Consider the following 13,774-nt stretch of genomic DNA (forward strand, 5'->3'; position numbering starts at 1 on the left):
CATCATAAGCCATACATTTCTAAGATGGTTCTCCCAAACCTCAAAAGTCCCTAAAGCTATGGAAAAATAATTTAAACCTACTGATCCTCTAAGCTTGATGTGGGAAGAAGTTTACCCTCAGGGTCTATGAGTACGTCAATTAGATGTTGCCATTATAGCTAAAGAGTAGCCACCTCAGGAAAACCCTATGGGGCTTTTTTGCTGAGCACTGTCCTAAAATGGGAGTAATTCAGGAGAATGCCAGTGTGATTTTTGGAAACTTTAATCCCTATATAGCCCATAACTCTGTCCTGGGACTTTTTAGAAGGAAGTTTGACCCAGGTTGTGCACCACTATTTATAGGAGCCATCAGCACAGGATTAATATAAAAGCTGGGGGGGGGGGGGGGGGGGGGTCTGAGCCCTATTCACTGTCTATGGGACTGCACTACATCCATCGTATACAAGACATAATGATGCTTACAGATATACTAGAGTTGAATTTAGAGGTGTAAGTCTTGTCTTATTTGTCGCCTACCCTGTAGTTAGGTGCTAGGAGTTACTGGCAATCTGCTTTAACAAACTAAACCACTTAGTTAAGAAATTAGAAATCTAGAAGTTAAAAAAATAATAAAAAATAAAATGTATTAGCGCAAATGAGCACCCCAACCCCCCCCCAGCCAAATCCACACAGGAACCCAGGCTTTACCATGTATCACATCAGACCACAGAAGAGTCACATGATATTTTGAGACCTTTATTAATAGATGCTTGCAATTTGTTGACTGAAAAAAATCAGGTGTACATTTATTACAAATTAAAAATGAGGTTCTTAAAAATCTTTGACCAGATAAGAAACAATTTAAAAACCTTTGCAGACAAGACTGCGAAAACATTTCTTTTTATTTAAAAAACTTGTCATTCCCAAAAGGAGATCTTAGATAAAAAATAAAATCGCTGCAAGAAATCATGCAGAACGATATTATCTGGTCAACAGCAAAAAGCAAGCACTTAAGGTCTTCAGTTCCAATTCTTTGTTCAATTTCTTATTGCTGGAATTTCAATCTTGGACTTTTTTGATGACAAAACTGTAAGGAAAAACATAACTTAATATTCATTTTAAGCTTTTTTATCTTTCTTGACAAAAAAGTCCTATGTAAACAGCTTTAAAAAAAAATAAAAAAATGGATTTTAATATTTTAGCACTTGAAGGAAATAAAAAACCTCACTCAACATGTCAGAATATATAAAAATAAAAAATGTAAATAAAATTCTTCTGTGCAATTATGATAAAAATTGTGCTCCGGCTTTAACACTAACCCGGATGGTGGTAGAGGTGGTAAGCCGGTATTTACTCAGCCCCGCCCTGCTCAGCCTCGGGAGCGGACGTGTTTTCTGCTGATGTTTCGGCTGCCTTGGTCTCTTTACCATCTTGTGGTTTAGGGTTTTCTGGGCGTCTGCGTCTGTAGTTAAAGTTACGGCGATAACGACGTTGAGGTGGCTGCTGACTCTGGGTTCCGTCCCCCTGATTTTCCTTGTCTTCTTCATTTCCATCTTCTCTTGGTTGTCTCTGACGAGGTGGTCCCCTGCAAAAAGTTGAACCAGAAAGCCATTATAGTAATTGCTTCAACCACAATGTACACTAGTTCTAGCACAAGTCAGCAACTGCTCATAGATTTAGATTTCCTTTTCTGACTTTAAAAGACAATCCATGTGTTTTGACATTAAGATCTAAAAAGGTATCCTTAGTGTCATACCTGACTTTGCTGTGGCACCAAGCTATACGAAGCTAGCAAAATGAATAGAGATGAGCGAACTTACAGTAAATTCGATTGGTCACGAACTTCTCGGCTCAGCAGTTACTTTTCCTGCGTAAATTAGTTCATCCTTCAGGTGCTCCGGTGGGCTGGAAAAGGTGGATACATTCCTAGGAAAGAGGACTGTATCCACCTTTTCCAGCCCACCGGAGCACCTGTAAGCTGAACTAATTTATGCAGGAAAAGTCATCAACTGCCGAGCCGAGAAGTTCGTGACAAATCGAATTTACTGTAAGTTCGCTCATCTCTAAAAATGAATAGAACTGTTGAAAGATTTGTTTGTTTCAGGTAGAAATACTGTAGATTTGCACATCTCCAGTACTGAATATATTTGGAGTGACAATTCACTCCATGTTTCTCTTACAGAATATAAAACAGTCTTAGGCTGGGTTCACACTACGTTTTTTAACTACGGTTCATTGGTGATAACGTATGGAACGTTTTTGAAGACCGAATACATAGGCAAAGCATTGCAAACCGTATGCACCCTGAGGCATACGGTTGCGTACGGTTTGCTTGAACTATGTTTTTAAAACAGTACTCCAAACAGTGTTTGACCACGGTTTTGACTCCAGTTTTAAAACCGTATTGCAACCGCATACTTTTTTTAATAACATGGACGCCAATGGGAAACGCACATGTATACGGTTCCATACTGCAAAACCGTAAGCGTTTCTTTGCACATGTGCATTTGCATCCTAAAGCCCCACCCAAGACCCCTCCCATTAAAAAATGGACAGAATTTTCAAAAACATGAGTTTTTAAAATAATAGAACTGTATGCACTTTTAAAAACAGTATACTGTTTTAAAACTCATACAGTTTACTTTTTCCCCCATATGGTTTTTGATAGAAAATGTATGCGGGAACCATAGTTGAAAAACTTAGTGTGAACCCAGCCTTAAATGAAGACTAAAGTCCCCTGAAGATAACACACTAGCCACAATATTTGGAAAGAATTCCCACAGTATTGCATGATCACCCCGTCAGGGGGGGAGCAAATTACACACCTGCGGAATCGTGGTCTGAAGCCTCTGTTGTACATGTTGTTTTGCCTCACTGGTCTGCCTTGATCGCCTGTACCTTGGCCTTCTCCCTATAAACGTTAATACACAAGCTTGTAAATTCTACTGTGAATTTACAAACCACCACATTTACATTTTTATGTTTAGGAGTAAAGATGAGCTTACCTCAACTACTTCACCATGTACTGGGGCATTAGAATACTGTGGTCTGCGCCCATACGGTCTCCTTAAGTAGTATGGAGGATAACGACGCCTCCGGTAAGGGCGTTGTTGGTTTGCGCCCTCTCCATCTGCCACAATCTCATTTTCTTCAGGCTTCTCTCCACCACTTTCACTGTTTTGGTAGTTTTGCTGGTAGTTACGTGGAGGACCTCTGCGACGTGGATAGCGCCTGTAATGGTTGCGATCTGCTGCATACTTGCTGCCTTGCACTGGAACACCACCTGGACCAGTTACATTTGCTGCCTCTGCACCCTGTGAATGCAAACCAGCACTATGAGATTCTTTTCTAAATAAAGCTAACACCAAAAAAGTTTAATGCAGTAAAACTTCACAGAAAGTCTTAGCACAGATGCATCAACTAGGTGCAAACTATCTAATTATTGTCCCATCAAGATCTGGGCTTCTGAACAGAACAGTGGATAGCCATGCCTCAAATCCATTCTGAGTCTATGGGACTGACTGATGGCCTTGTGTTGTACCATGCTACCTCTGTTAGCTCCACACACTCTAGAGCACTGAAGTAGACTATGCTTGACCAACCAAGGAGCAGCATGAATGCTTCAGAGATCAGCGGAGGCCCAGATTGTGTGTTCTGTGGAAAAATACATTTGCACACATCTTACCTTCTCTCCCTCCACTACATCAAACTCCACAGTCTCTCCATCTCCCACACTGCGAAGATACTTCCTTGGGTTGTTCTTCTTAATGGCAGTCTATGAAAATTAAAAAAAAGGGCAAAAAAATTTATGTCAGCTGGAAATTTTTTTCTTCAAGTTTTGTTTACATGCAACACATTCACTATAGCTTGTACTTTAAGGGTAGGGTCACAAGTAATGGATCTGCAGCATATTTTATGCTGCAGATCTAACAATGGCCTGACCCTATAGTGTGCCTCTAAGGAATGTTCCCATATGGACATTTATGACACATCAGCAGGATAAGCCACAGAAGAAGGATGTATATCTCTCAATATCAAGTCCCCCCCCCCCCAGCCATACAAGTTGTTGGGAAGCCCAAAATAGCAGAGCCAGCCATTTTGCGCAGTTAGTGTAACTCCCACTGACATTAGGAATAGCCTAAACAGAAGCACTGAAACCGTCCATGTTACCATAACACCCATGGTGTACAGTGATACAATTTATATACACCTCATTAACCGCTAACACTTGTTCTCTATTCCACACCATGTTAATACCTCTGCTTTACCTGCCCTCAGACCAAGATGACATTGCTATGCTTTACAGTGATCAAGTCTCCCATTATAAAACCCATTGGGGGAGACCAAGACCTGTCAAGATCACTTTCATTTATCAGAGGCCATTTCATAAATAAAAGCAATCTGGTTGCTATGGGAAACTCAGCAATTTTTCCTCTGGACAGGCTTTGATAAGTCTCCCCCATTGTGTTTATTGCCACTATCTACAAACCTAGCCACCATGTTTTACTGTACAGAGCCAAATAGTGCTCCCTCACAGCTACCACCAAAATTAAGTAGGTGACAGCAAAGGTCAGATGATCTTACTTTAATAGAGTTCTGTGTTATCACATTTACGTAGGCAGCAAAGTGTGAATCAATTTACTGGCACTAGATTTGAAGTAAAGTAGCCGCCAAAAAAAAGGGTATCATGTGGGCGAACCCATCACTTGGTCTTGCACTTACCATTAGTCATTGTGGTGTAAGTTACAGGGAGAAATTACTTAATGCTAAGACTAGAAAACCGCACAAACATGCCTGATCATAGCATGTAGAGATTTCATTCACTTTAAACCCAAAGAGTGCAACATTTATGAAAAAAAAGTTGTTCATAAAAATACGTCAAATACAGTGACCGACATACGATGCTTTTGTATGTCGGGGCCATTGCATAAACCGCTATCCGGCAGTGCCGACTACTTCAGCTGCTGCCGGATAGCCATTTATTGTGCCCGTGAGTCACTCATCTGTCCCCATTGCTCTGGACCATTCTCTTCATGCTCCACTGCATGGACAGACTTTGTCGTCATCAAGCCGCCCAGTCATCCAATAGGGGTGGCAACGTGATGACGGCGTTGGAGAGAGATGATCCAGGGCAGTGGTGATGGTCTGGAGCGGCGGAGACACGCGAGTATAACTTTGTCTATTATTGCACGGATTCCTCAACATAGGATGGATTCAAGCAACGATGGTTCATTTGGAACGAATCATCGTATGTTGAGGGATCACTGCATTTGTTTTAGTGTACGACATGCCAACCTTAGATCTAGCTAGTCAATGGTAACTGACAGGTGCTTTCTTGTGCAAGTACAAAACCCATCAATGAATCATAATGAACTCACCTGGTGTACAAACACGTCTTCCTTGGTGTCATTCCTATAAGAAAAAAAAATATTTATTAAACAAGATGCTATCAACATACAGCAAGCAGATGCCCAACTTAAGTCTTTATACAGTAACTAAGTGGGCAACATATGTAGAGAAAAAAGCCAAATAAAACTTTTTAAACTACCATTTACTAAATATTAAAGACATTAGAAGAACACAGGTCTTTAAGTCAATGGAGGTACTTCATGACCCTATAAGCTTATGTAGTGAGAAGGATCAGCACTTGTAGCTGTCCCTCACAGCCCGATGTGATCACTTCCATGCTTTACAGTCAGGATGCAGAAGCAAAAGCGGCAAAGCATCTTTCACATCAAGTTTCGGGCAAACTAAAAAAAAAAATTATGGCATCACGGATTAAACAGCTCACTAATGACTAGTTGGCCTGTTTCACAATTGTTTTATTTGCAGGACTATGGTTTAGTCTAAGTATGCTGGAGTTGTAGTCTCCCAACATATGGAGGTCTGCAGTTTGGAGACCACTGGTATATACAGTCTTGCCAGGGTATATGTCAGAATGCCTGCAGAGAGGTATTACAATGTACATCAATGATGTGGCCCATAGTTTAAAGGGTACCTCTCATCAAATAAACTTTTGATATATTTTAGATTAATGAATGTTGAATAACTTTCCAATAGCATGTTAATGAAAAATATGCTTCTTTCTATTGTATTTTTCCGATCAGTCCTGTCAGCAAGCATTTCTGACTCATGCTGGAGTCCTAAACACTCAGAGCTGCCAGCCTGCTTTGTTCACAGCCAAACAGGCTGTGAACAAAGCAGGCTGGCAGCTCTGAGTGTTCTCCTTTGTGAACAAAGCAGACTGGCAGCTCGTAGTGTTTAGGACTCCAGTATGAGTCTGAAATGCTTGCTGCCAGGACTGGTAGGGAGACCCCTAGTGGTCATTTCTTCAAAGTGGAAAATTAAATAGAAAGAAGCATATTTTTTAATAACATGCAATTGTAAAGTTATTCTGCATACATTAATCTATAATATATCAAAAAAGTTTTTTTGATGAGAGGTACGCTTTAAGAGAGCAACCTTATATAGAATGACAACAGCACTTTACACCAACATAATAGTATTAATGATGTAAAAATTGGTAGAAAAATAAATAAATACCCTAAATAAAAATGCAACTCACCTGTTGATGAAGCCATATCCGTTACGCACATTAAACCATTTGACAGTGCCCAAAACCTTGGTTGCTGTAATGAAAAGATACATTGTAAATAAGGCAACAGTAATCCCATAACACATGGACATCTGCTGTCACAGCGCAGTCACCACAAGCTGGGAAAGCTCCTAGAATATACAGAAAGTGTATCCCTTGACCCTTCTGTTCAGGTGGTACACATTCCCCACCCTCCCCTTCCAAACTTGGGATTCCCCAACAAACCATGGTGAACTATGTATGCGCTCCCTCTATGAAGTTCTCTGGTAGTCCCCCTGCATTTGTTTACAAACTATGAAACGTTTCATTTAGTGCTGACATCATGGCTCTTATCACTGAGCGGTGATGCAAGTAGTAAGGCACATGACTGCTGAGATCACACACACTACATAGATCAGTGTTTTCCAACCTGGGTGCCTCCAGCTGTTGCCAAACTACAACTCCCAGCATGCCCGGACAGCCAACGGCTGTCCGGGCATGCTGGGGGTTGTAGTTTTGCAACAGCTGGAGGCACCCAGGTTGGAAAAGAAATCCCAGCACTCCCTGGAATCTTCTGCCAAGCATAATTTGTTTATTTACACGGGGCAGTTCACAAAAGCATGCGTTTTGGCCAAAGCCAGTCAGTCTGAGTAAGGCTTTGGCTGAAACGCGTCCTTTTGTGAATTGCACTGTGTAAACAAACATCACGCTTGGCAGAAGATTCCAGTGAGTGCCGGGATTTCTTTTCCTTCCTAGTTTGCAGCTTTCCATGTGCACCACAACGGGCTCGAGTGCCGACCCTTCCAATACATCTTGTACCCTGGTTGGGAAACACGAACATACTACTGAGCAGAGCCGAGCACATGTACGGTAAACTTGCCCAAAACCAATAAAAAAAGAAAACTGCAGTAAGTAATTTTGGTCTTTAAGGGTTTATTCTGCTTTCAAAGACCCCCAGAAAATTCAGGTACAGCACTGAGGTCACCTATTACTGCAGCAAACATTCAAAACGAAACCCACTCAAAAGACTACAATTCGCTGATCTTTATTACTGAACACAGTATTTGGGGCAGTAACCCACAACCTGTGACTCCAGCTGTCAGTACTACAACCACCAGCATTTCTGGACTGATTCAGGCTGCCTGGCCATGCTTTGTGCCCGGCAGGGTGACGGCCGCTGCAGTATAGTGGGAGAAAGATTACAGCATGTGCCATCTTTTTCTCTCACTATTCATTACGGGTCCCGGTAGCCCCCATAATAGTAAAACGGGAGCCGTTGGGGCCCGTTGTTTGCCGTTAATGTTTATAATAAGATAAGAATAAAAAACGTGACTGAGCCATTCGACGGGGAGCAACGGCAGCGTGAAAGAAGCCTAAATCTTACAGGCAGAATGTCTGATATAAAAGGGATTTTCACCATTGACTTAGGGGCAAGAGAAAAATACGCAAAAACTTCTAAAATTAGAAAAATATGCAAACACCCTCAACATGTGAACAGACCCTTGAAGTTTGGTGTGAACAATCCTCCAACTTATGCTACACTTATTTCTGACTGCAAGACACGGGTCACATGGCCAAAGATTGTGAATGGGGTTGCGGTGTGACCTAATGGCCCTGGATTTCTTACATAGATTAAAGCAACTTTCTTTGTGACCCACGAATGGCTGCAACCAGCAGAAGATTAGTGATGAGCGGCATTGGCCATATTTGAATTCGCAATATTTTGCAAATATATGGACCAATATTCGTCCTATATTCGCTAGGTTTGTTCACCCCCCCCCCCCCCCCCCCATACGAAAATTTATATGAAAAATTTGCCTCAAAATTGGAAATGTGAACAAAACAAAAAACTGAATATTCGTCATTATAGCACTATATTCTAAATATTTGCGAAATCGCAGACTGCCGAAAAAAAATTTGCATTATGAATATTCGTGCTCAACACGATTGAAGATACCTATTAGAGATGAGCGAACTTACAGTAAATTCGATTCGTCACGAACTTCTCAGCTCGGCAGTTGATGACTTATCCTGCATAAATTAGTTCAGTTTTCCGGTGGGCTGGAAAAGGTGGATACAGTCCTAGGAGACTCTTCCCTAGGACTGTATCCACCTTTTCCAGCCCACCGGAGCACCTGAAGGCTGAACTAATTCACGCAGGAAGAGTCATCAACTGCCGAGCCGAGAAGTTTGTGACGAATCGAATTTACTGTAAGTTCGCCCATCTCTAATGCCCATCCAGCGTGGCCAAAGGACCTGTATCATGGCCAAAAGTGGCATGTATCCCTAGCCTTGCCCAGACCACCACAAATATCTACATTCTTCAGACACACCACAACTTTCATCAGGTTGTATGTGGTATTACAGCTCCGAAGAAAAAAAAATCCCTGCCTACAGTATAGTGGTTAACATGTTGACCGATCAGGCTCTGACTGATCCACGGAAGTTAAATTATCCTCCAAATGAATGAACGAGCTATACATGCACACTATGGGGCTTCCTAGCACTGCCAAGCTCAGAGCTCGGCAATGTTCAGAGGCTTCATAGAGAATGAATGAAGCACTGGTCAGATTCAAGGAATAAATGGTGCACACCATGTCCTCAGGATCAGTGAGGACTCCTACCCTTTAGCCATGTTAACTCCTATCTTAGTGTCTCCAACTGTTGCAAAACAATTCTGCTGAGTTGTAGTTTTGTAACAGATGGAGGCAAATTGGGTTAGGGGGAAACACATCCACAGGATATCAGATACCCTTAAATTACTGGAGCTCTCCAAGCACTAGTTCTTTTGATGCATCCAAACCTTGCCAAAAGCACCTTAGACCAGTGTTTCCCCCCCCAAGCAGGGTGTCTCCAGCTGTTGCAAAACTAAAACTCCCAGCATGCCTTTCGCTGTACATGCATGCTGGGAGTTGTTTAGTAGGCCATCCCTGAATTTGTCTGAGGCAGTGTTTCCCAACCAGGGTGCCTCCAGCTATTGCAAAACTACAATTCCCCGCATGCCTGGACAGCCTTTGGCTGTCCAGGCATGCTGGGAGTTGTAGTTTGGCAATAGCTGGAGGCACCCAGGTTAGGAAACACTGCCTTAGACAAATTCAGGGATGGCCTACTAAACATGTAGATAGTGTTGGGCGCGAATATTAGCACTTCAAATTTTTATCGCGAATACCGCAAATTCACAAATATATTCGCTATATATTTGAAATTCACTTTTCCGCATATTCCCTTTAACTTTTGGGCCAATTAGAATGACGTAAATATGTGTCAGAGGTTTTCAACATCCCTAGCAACCAATAGTAAAGCTGCCCACCCCCTCACCGTTTTCTTCCTCGAATATGCGAAATGCGTCTATATATTCGCAAAATCGAATATGGCCAATGCCGCTCATCACTAGTAGATCGTAATAACTTCAGGAGTCAGGAACACTTTTTAGAATGCAGTATTGAGAAAAAAGAAAAAAAATCTAGTTTAAATATCCACCTAAATAAAGTTTAGAGAATATATGCGATTATCTAATCAAAATGTCATTTACACACACACACAATAATTAATAACTGAACACAAGCTTGATGTATAAGGCTGGGTTCACAACACGTTTTTGCCACTGTTTTCAGTTTTTCTGAAGAAAACCGTATGGCAAAACGGATGGAACAGTATGGGGCAAAGTAAACCGTATGCGTTTTTTAACTATACGGTTTTTAAAAGTGCATACAGTTCCGTCTGTTTTTATTGGAAAAAAAGTTTTTAAAAACGTTATCCATTTTTAATGGGAGGGGAGTTGGGTGTGGACTTTAGGATGCAAATGCGCATGTGCCAATTACCGTATTTTTCGCCGTATAAGACGCACTGTTTCTCACCCAAAATGGGGGGGGGGGGGGGGCGTTGGTGCGTCTTATACGGCGAATATACGCCCGAGAGCGGGAAGTCAGCGGTAAGTACAGGGGCTGCGGTGGTGCGGTACAGCGCTGACTACCCGCTCCCCGCCCGCAGCATCCTCATGACCGCCGTGAATTTTTCACAGCACACCGGCTATGTTTATTGCCCTACGCCTGGAACATACAGTTCCGGGCGCCAGGCAGGTGAATTACTAATAACTGTATACTAAAAACCAGGGTGCCTCCAGCTGTTGTGAAACTACAACTCCCAGCATGCCCGGACCGACAAAGGCTGTCCAGGCATGCTGGTAGTTGTAGTTTTTAGTATACATGAATTAGTTTTTACCTGCTCTGGCCAGCCCCCGCCTGCAGCCGCACACAGGAGCCAACCCGGGCAGATAATCATAGGTTTTCCTATGCCGGACATCCCTGTGTCCCGAAAAATCTTTTCGTGACATAAGGATGTCCGCGGGTCACTAACCATTCCCCGGCCGATGCGCGTCCTCCGCCTCTCTATGGTTGTACGCACAGGACCTCAGTGACGCCCCGTGTGTACAACCACAGAGGCGCCGGAGGACCGGAGGAAGACGCTGGCCGGGGCCTGGTAAGTGACCGGCGGTGCGTAATCTTCATTGTTCCGATCACCACTCCTCCGGTCCCGGCACCTACTGCTATGGTCCATAGGCCATAGCAGTAGATTGTGACACCGGCCAGAGGAGCAGTGACCAGGACACTGTGGGGGCAGCACACAGACATACAGCCGTACACTGTATATGGCTGGAAGCTGTATGTCTGTGGGGGGGGAGCTGCTTACCATTGTGATGGAACTATACTGATCTAAAATATTTTACTACAGTATTTGGTTCATAATCTTTTTTCTCTAGATTTTACTCCTTTAAAATTGGGTGCGTCTTATATGCCGGAGCGTCTTATATTGCGAAAAATACGGTAAACACTGTATACGGTTTCCCATTGACGTCCATGTTTAAAAAAAAACGTACGCAGTTGCAGTACGGTTTTTAAACCAGACACAAAACCGTGGTCTACCACGGTTTTGACTCCGGTTTAAAAACCGTACTGCAACATTTTTATTTTTTTTTTACGGCTGGGTTCACATCATGTTTTGTCCCATACTGGACTGCATAAGGCAGGGGCAGCTGAAAACTTACGCTCCCGTATGCAATTCATTTCAATGAGCCGACCGACGTGAAACACCGACTCCGGTCGGCTCATTTTAGCCCCGTATGCGGTTTTCCCACCGCACACGGGGCAAAAACGAGCCGACCGGAGTGAGCGTTTCCCTCGGGTCGGCTCATTGAAATGAATTGCATACGGGAGCGCAAGTTTTCAGCTCCACCTGCCGTATGCGAAATGTGCGTGAACCCAGTCGAACATGTGACATCAATGGGAAACGCACAAACAGGAAGCCATATACAGTGTTTACTTTCACATGTGCATCCTTAAGTCCCCACCCAACATCCCTCCCATTAAAGTTGAACAAAATTCTCAAAAACGTTTTTTTTTTATAAAAACGGATGGAATTGTATGCACTTAAAACCATTATACAGTTTAAAAATGCATAGTTTACTTTTTCCCCCCATACTGTTCCATCCGTTTAGTTTTTTTGCCATACTGTTCTCTTTAGAAAAACTGATTGGAAACAGTATGGCAATAAACCGTGATGTGAACCCAGCCTAATGCGCCCCCGGAGGCGGGTAAAGGGATTGCAGGCCTGTAGGTCAGGGAGCAGCACATCGTTCCCTGCAGCACTCCGTCACCACGTGGCTGGAGCCGGGCCATACCAGCACCCGACTGTCCCTGCAGGCTCCGGCCTCACCCACACAGACAGCCCCGGCGGATGCTCCAGGAGTCTACACTACACGGAGGAATAAAACAACAACAACTCGTACGGGCGGCGCAGAACACAAAGGCGCGCGAGCGGGGACGGCTAGGCCGCAGACAGCGGACATTTTGAAGGCCCCAGGAAGTGGTGACGTCACGGCCGTGAGGCGGGCGGTTGAGAAAGGAGGAGGAGGGGGGAGCCGGGGAGGAAGGCTGGAAACCGCCACTCACAACGCGTGGCAGCCGATCCACACGAGACGGTTATCTGCCGACACTAACGGCCATAGCCCCGGTTTCCCGTTACCACTACTCACCGATGACCTTCTTCTCCCCCACAGTGGCCGCCGGTTCCGGGCTTGACTTGCTTTCCAGGGCGGCTGGCTGCTGCTGTTGGGTTTCGACGTCGCTGCTGCTCATGGTGGTACAAAATGGTTGTGTTTCCCTTCAGAGGTGGTGACTCGGGCCGGCGGCGGCTCGCTGTTTACTTTGACCCCGGGTGTTGATGGTAACTTAGGCCGGCGGTGGGGGGCTGCTGCCTTCGAGCTCCCTGCTGTCCGCTCTCCGCTCCCGCTACCGATCGAACTGCCTAGAATGACGTTACAGACGGGTTAATCATCGCAGACTGCCCGCCCCCGCCGCGCTCCTATTGGTCCAGGGGCTCGTCAGTCCAGAGCGGCGCTGTGATTGGCTGTAGGTTTTCGCGGATGGCCGCTATTGGGCGGGAAAAGTGTCAGTCAAGGGATTGGTGGGATTATACTCGACCGTGGCCTCAGACGGCACCATAGCTGCTCTGAATACTAACACACCGCGCTATAGAGGGGGAGGGGAGCCGGGGATATAACGTGCTGAGGGGAATACACGGCCGCAGCACCGTCTATTACTATACAATACATACGGAAGAAAACCTGCCTAGAAATATACCCCATATACTCACAATATGGCTGTTATCATTGTCCCTCTTCACACCTATGTCATTTAATGTGTATATATTACATTTTACTGGTTCTTACAGAAAAGCGCTAAAAACCGACAACCACATTTAAAAAAATAATAATAAAATAATGGCTACGCGGCGACTTTGGTAGGTTACACACTATGGCGCTTTACAGACTATGGCGCTGACTTCAAACCTGTGTTGTCTTGGATCAGAACAATAAAAATAAAAAAACTGCTGCCGGATCATTTGGCGCCCAATGTACCTCTATGACTTTATTGGGGGGTCCATTATAGCGTCTGGCCAAAATAAGGGTACAATCACTCCCGTTAATCGTATCCTTTGGCATCCTGTTGAAAACAATATGTCGGCAACAATGGCGTCTGAGTTAAAAACTTAAACGCCCCCCCCCCCCCCCCTCGACATGTTTCACTACCGAAGTAGCTTAGTCAAGAGGCAAACGGGCACCACGGTGCCCGTTTGCCTCTTGACAAAGCTACTTCGGTAGTGAAACATGTCGAGGGGGGCTGTTTAAGTTTTTAATTCAGACGCCATTGTCCTGTAACTATA

The 13,774-nt window shown here is 44.1% G+C and overlaps 1 protein-coding gene across 1 annotated transcript; it reads right to left on the reverse strand.

Annotated features, from left to right (window-relative positions):
- Positions 1 to 877: 877 nt before the first annotated feature.
- YBX1 (Y-box binding protein 1) lies at positions 878 to 12,893 on the reverse strand. Its single transcript, XM_056543143.1, has 8 exons — positions 12,585 to 12,893; positions 6,545 to 6,608; positions 5,358 to 5,391; positions 3,665 to 3,754; positions 2,985 to 3,293; positions 2,805 to 2,890; positions 1,299 to 1,564; positions 878 to 1,066 (listed from the first exon to the last, which is right to left on the reverse strand). Exons 1-7 carry the CDS (start codon positions 12,685 to 12,687, stop codon positions 1,330 to 1,332), a joined length of 921 nt encoding a protein of 306 aa, XP_056399118.1. The 5' UTR covers positions 12,688 to 12,893; the 3' UTR covers positions 878 to 1,066; positions 1,299 to 1,329.
- Positions 12,894 to 13,774: the final 881 nt, after the last annotated feature.

The sequence above is a fragment of the Hyla sarda genome, chromosome 10 (assembly GCF_029499605.1).
Source record: "Hyla sarda isolate aHylSar1 chromosome 10, aHylSar1.hap1, whole genome shotgun sequence".
NCBI classification, from domain to species: Eukaryota; Metazoa; Chordata; class Amphibia; order Anura; family Hylidae; genus Hyla; species Hyla sarda.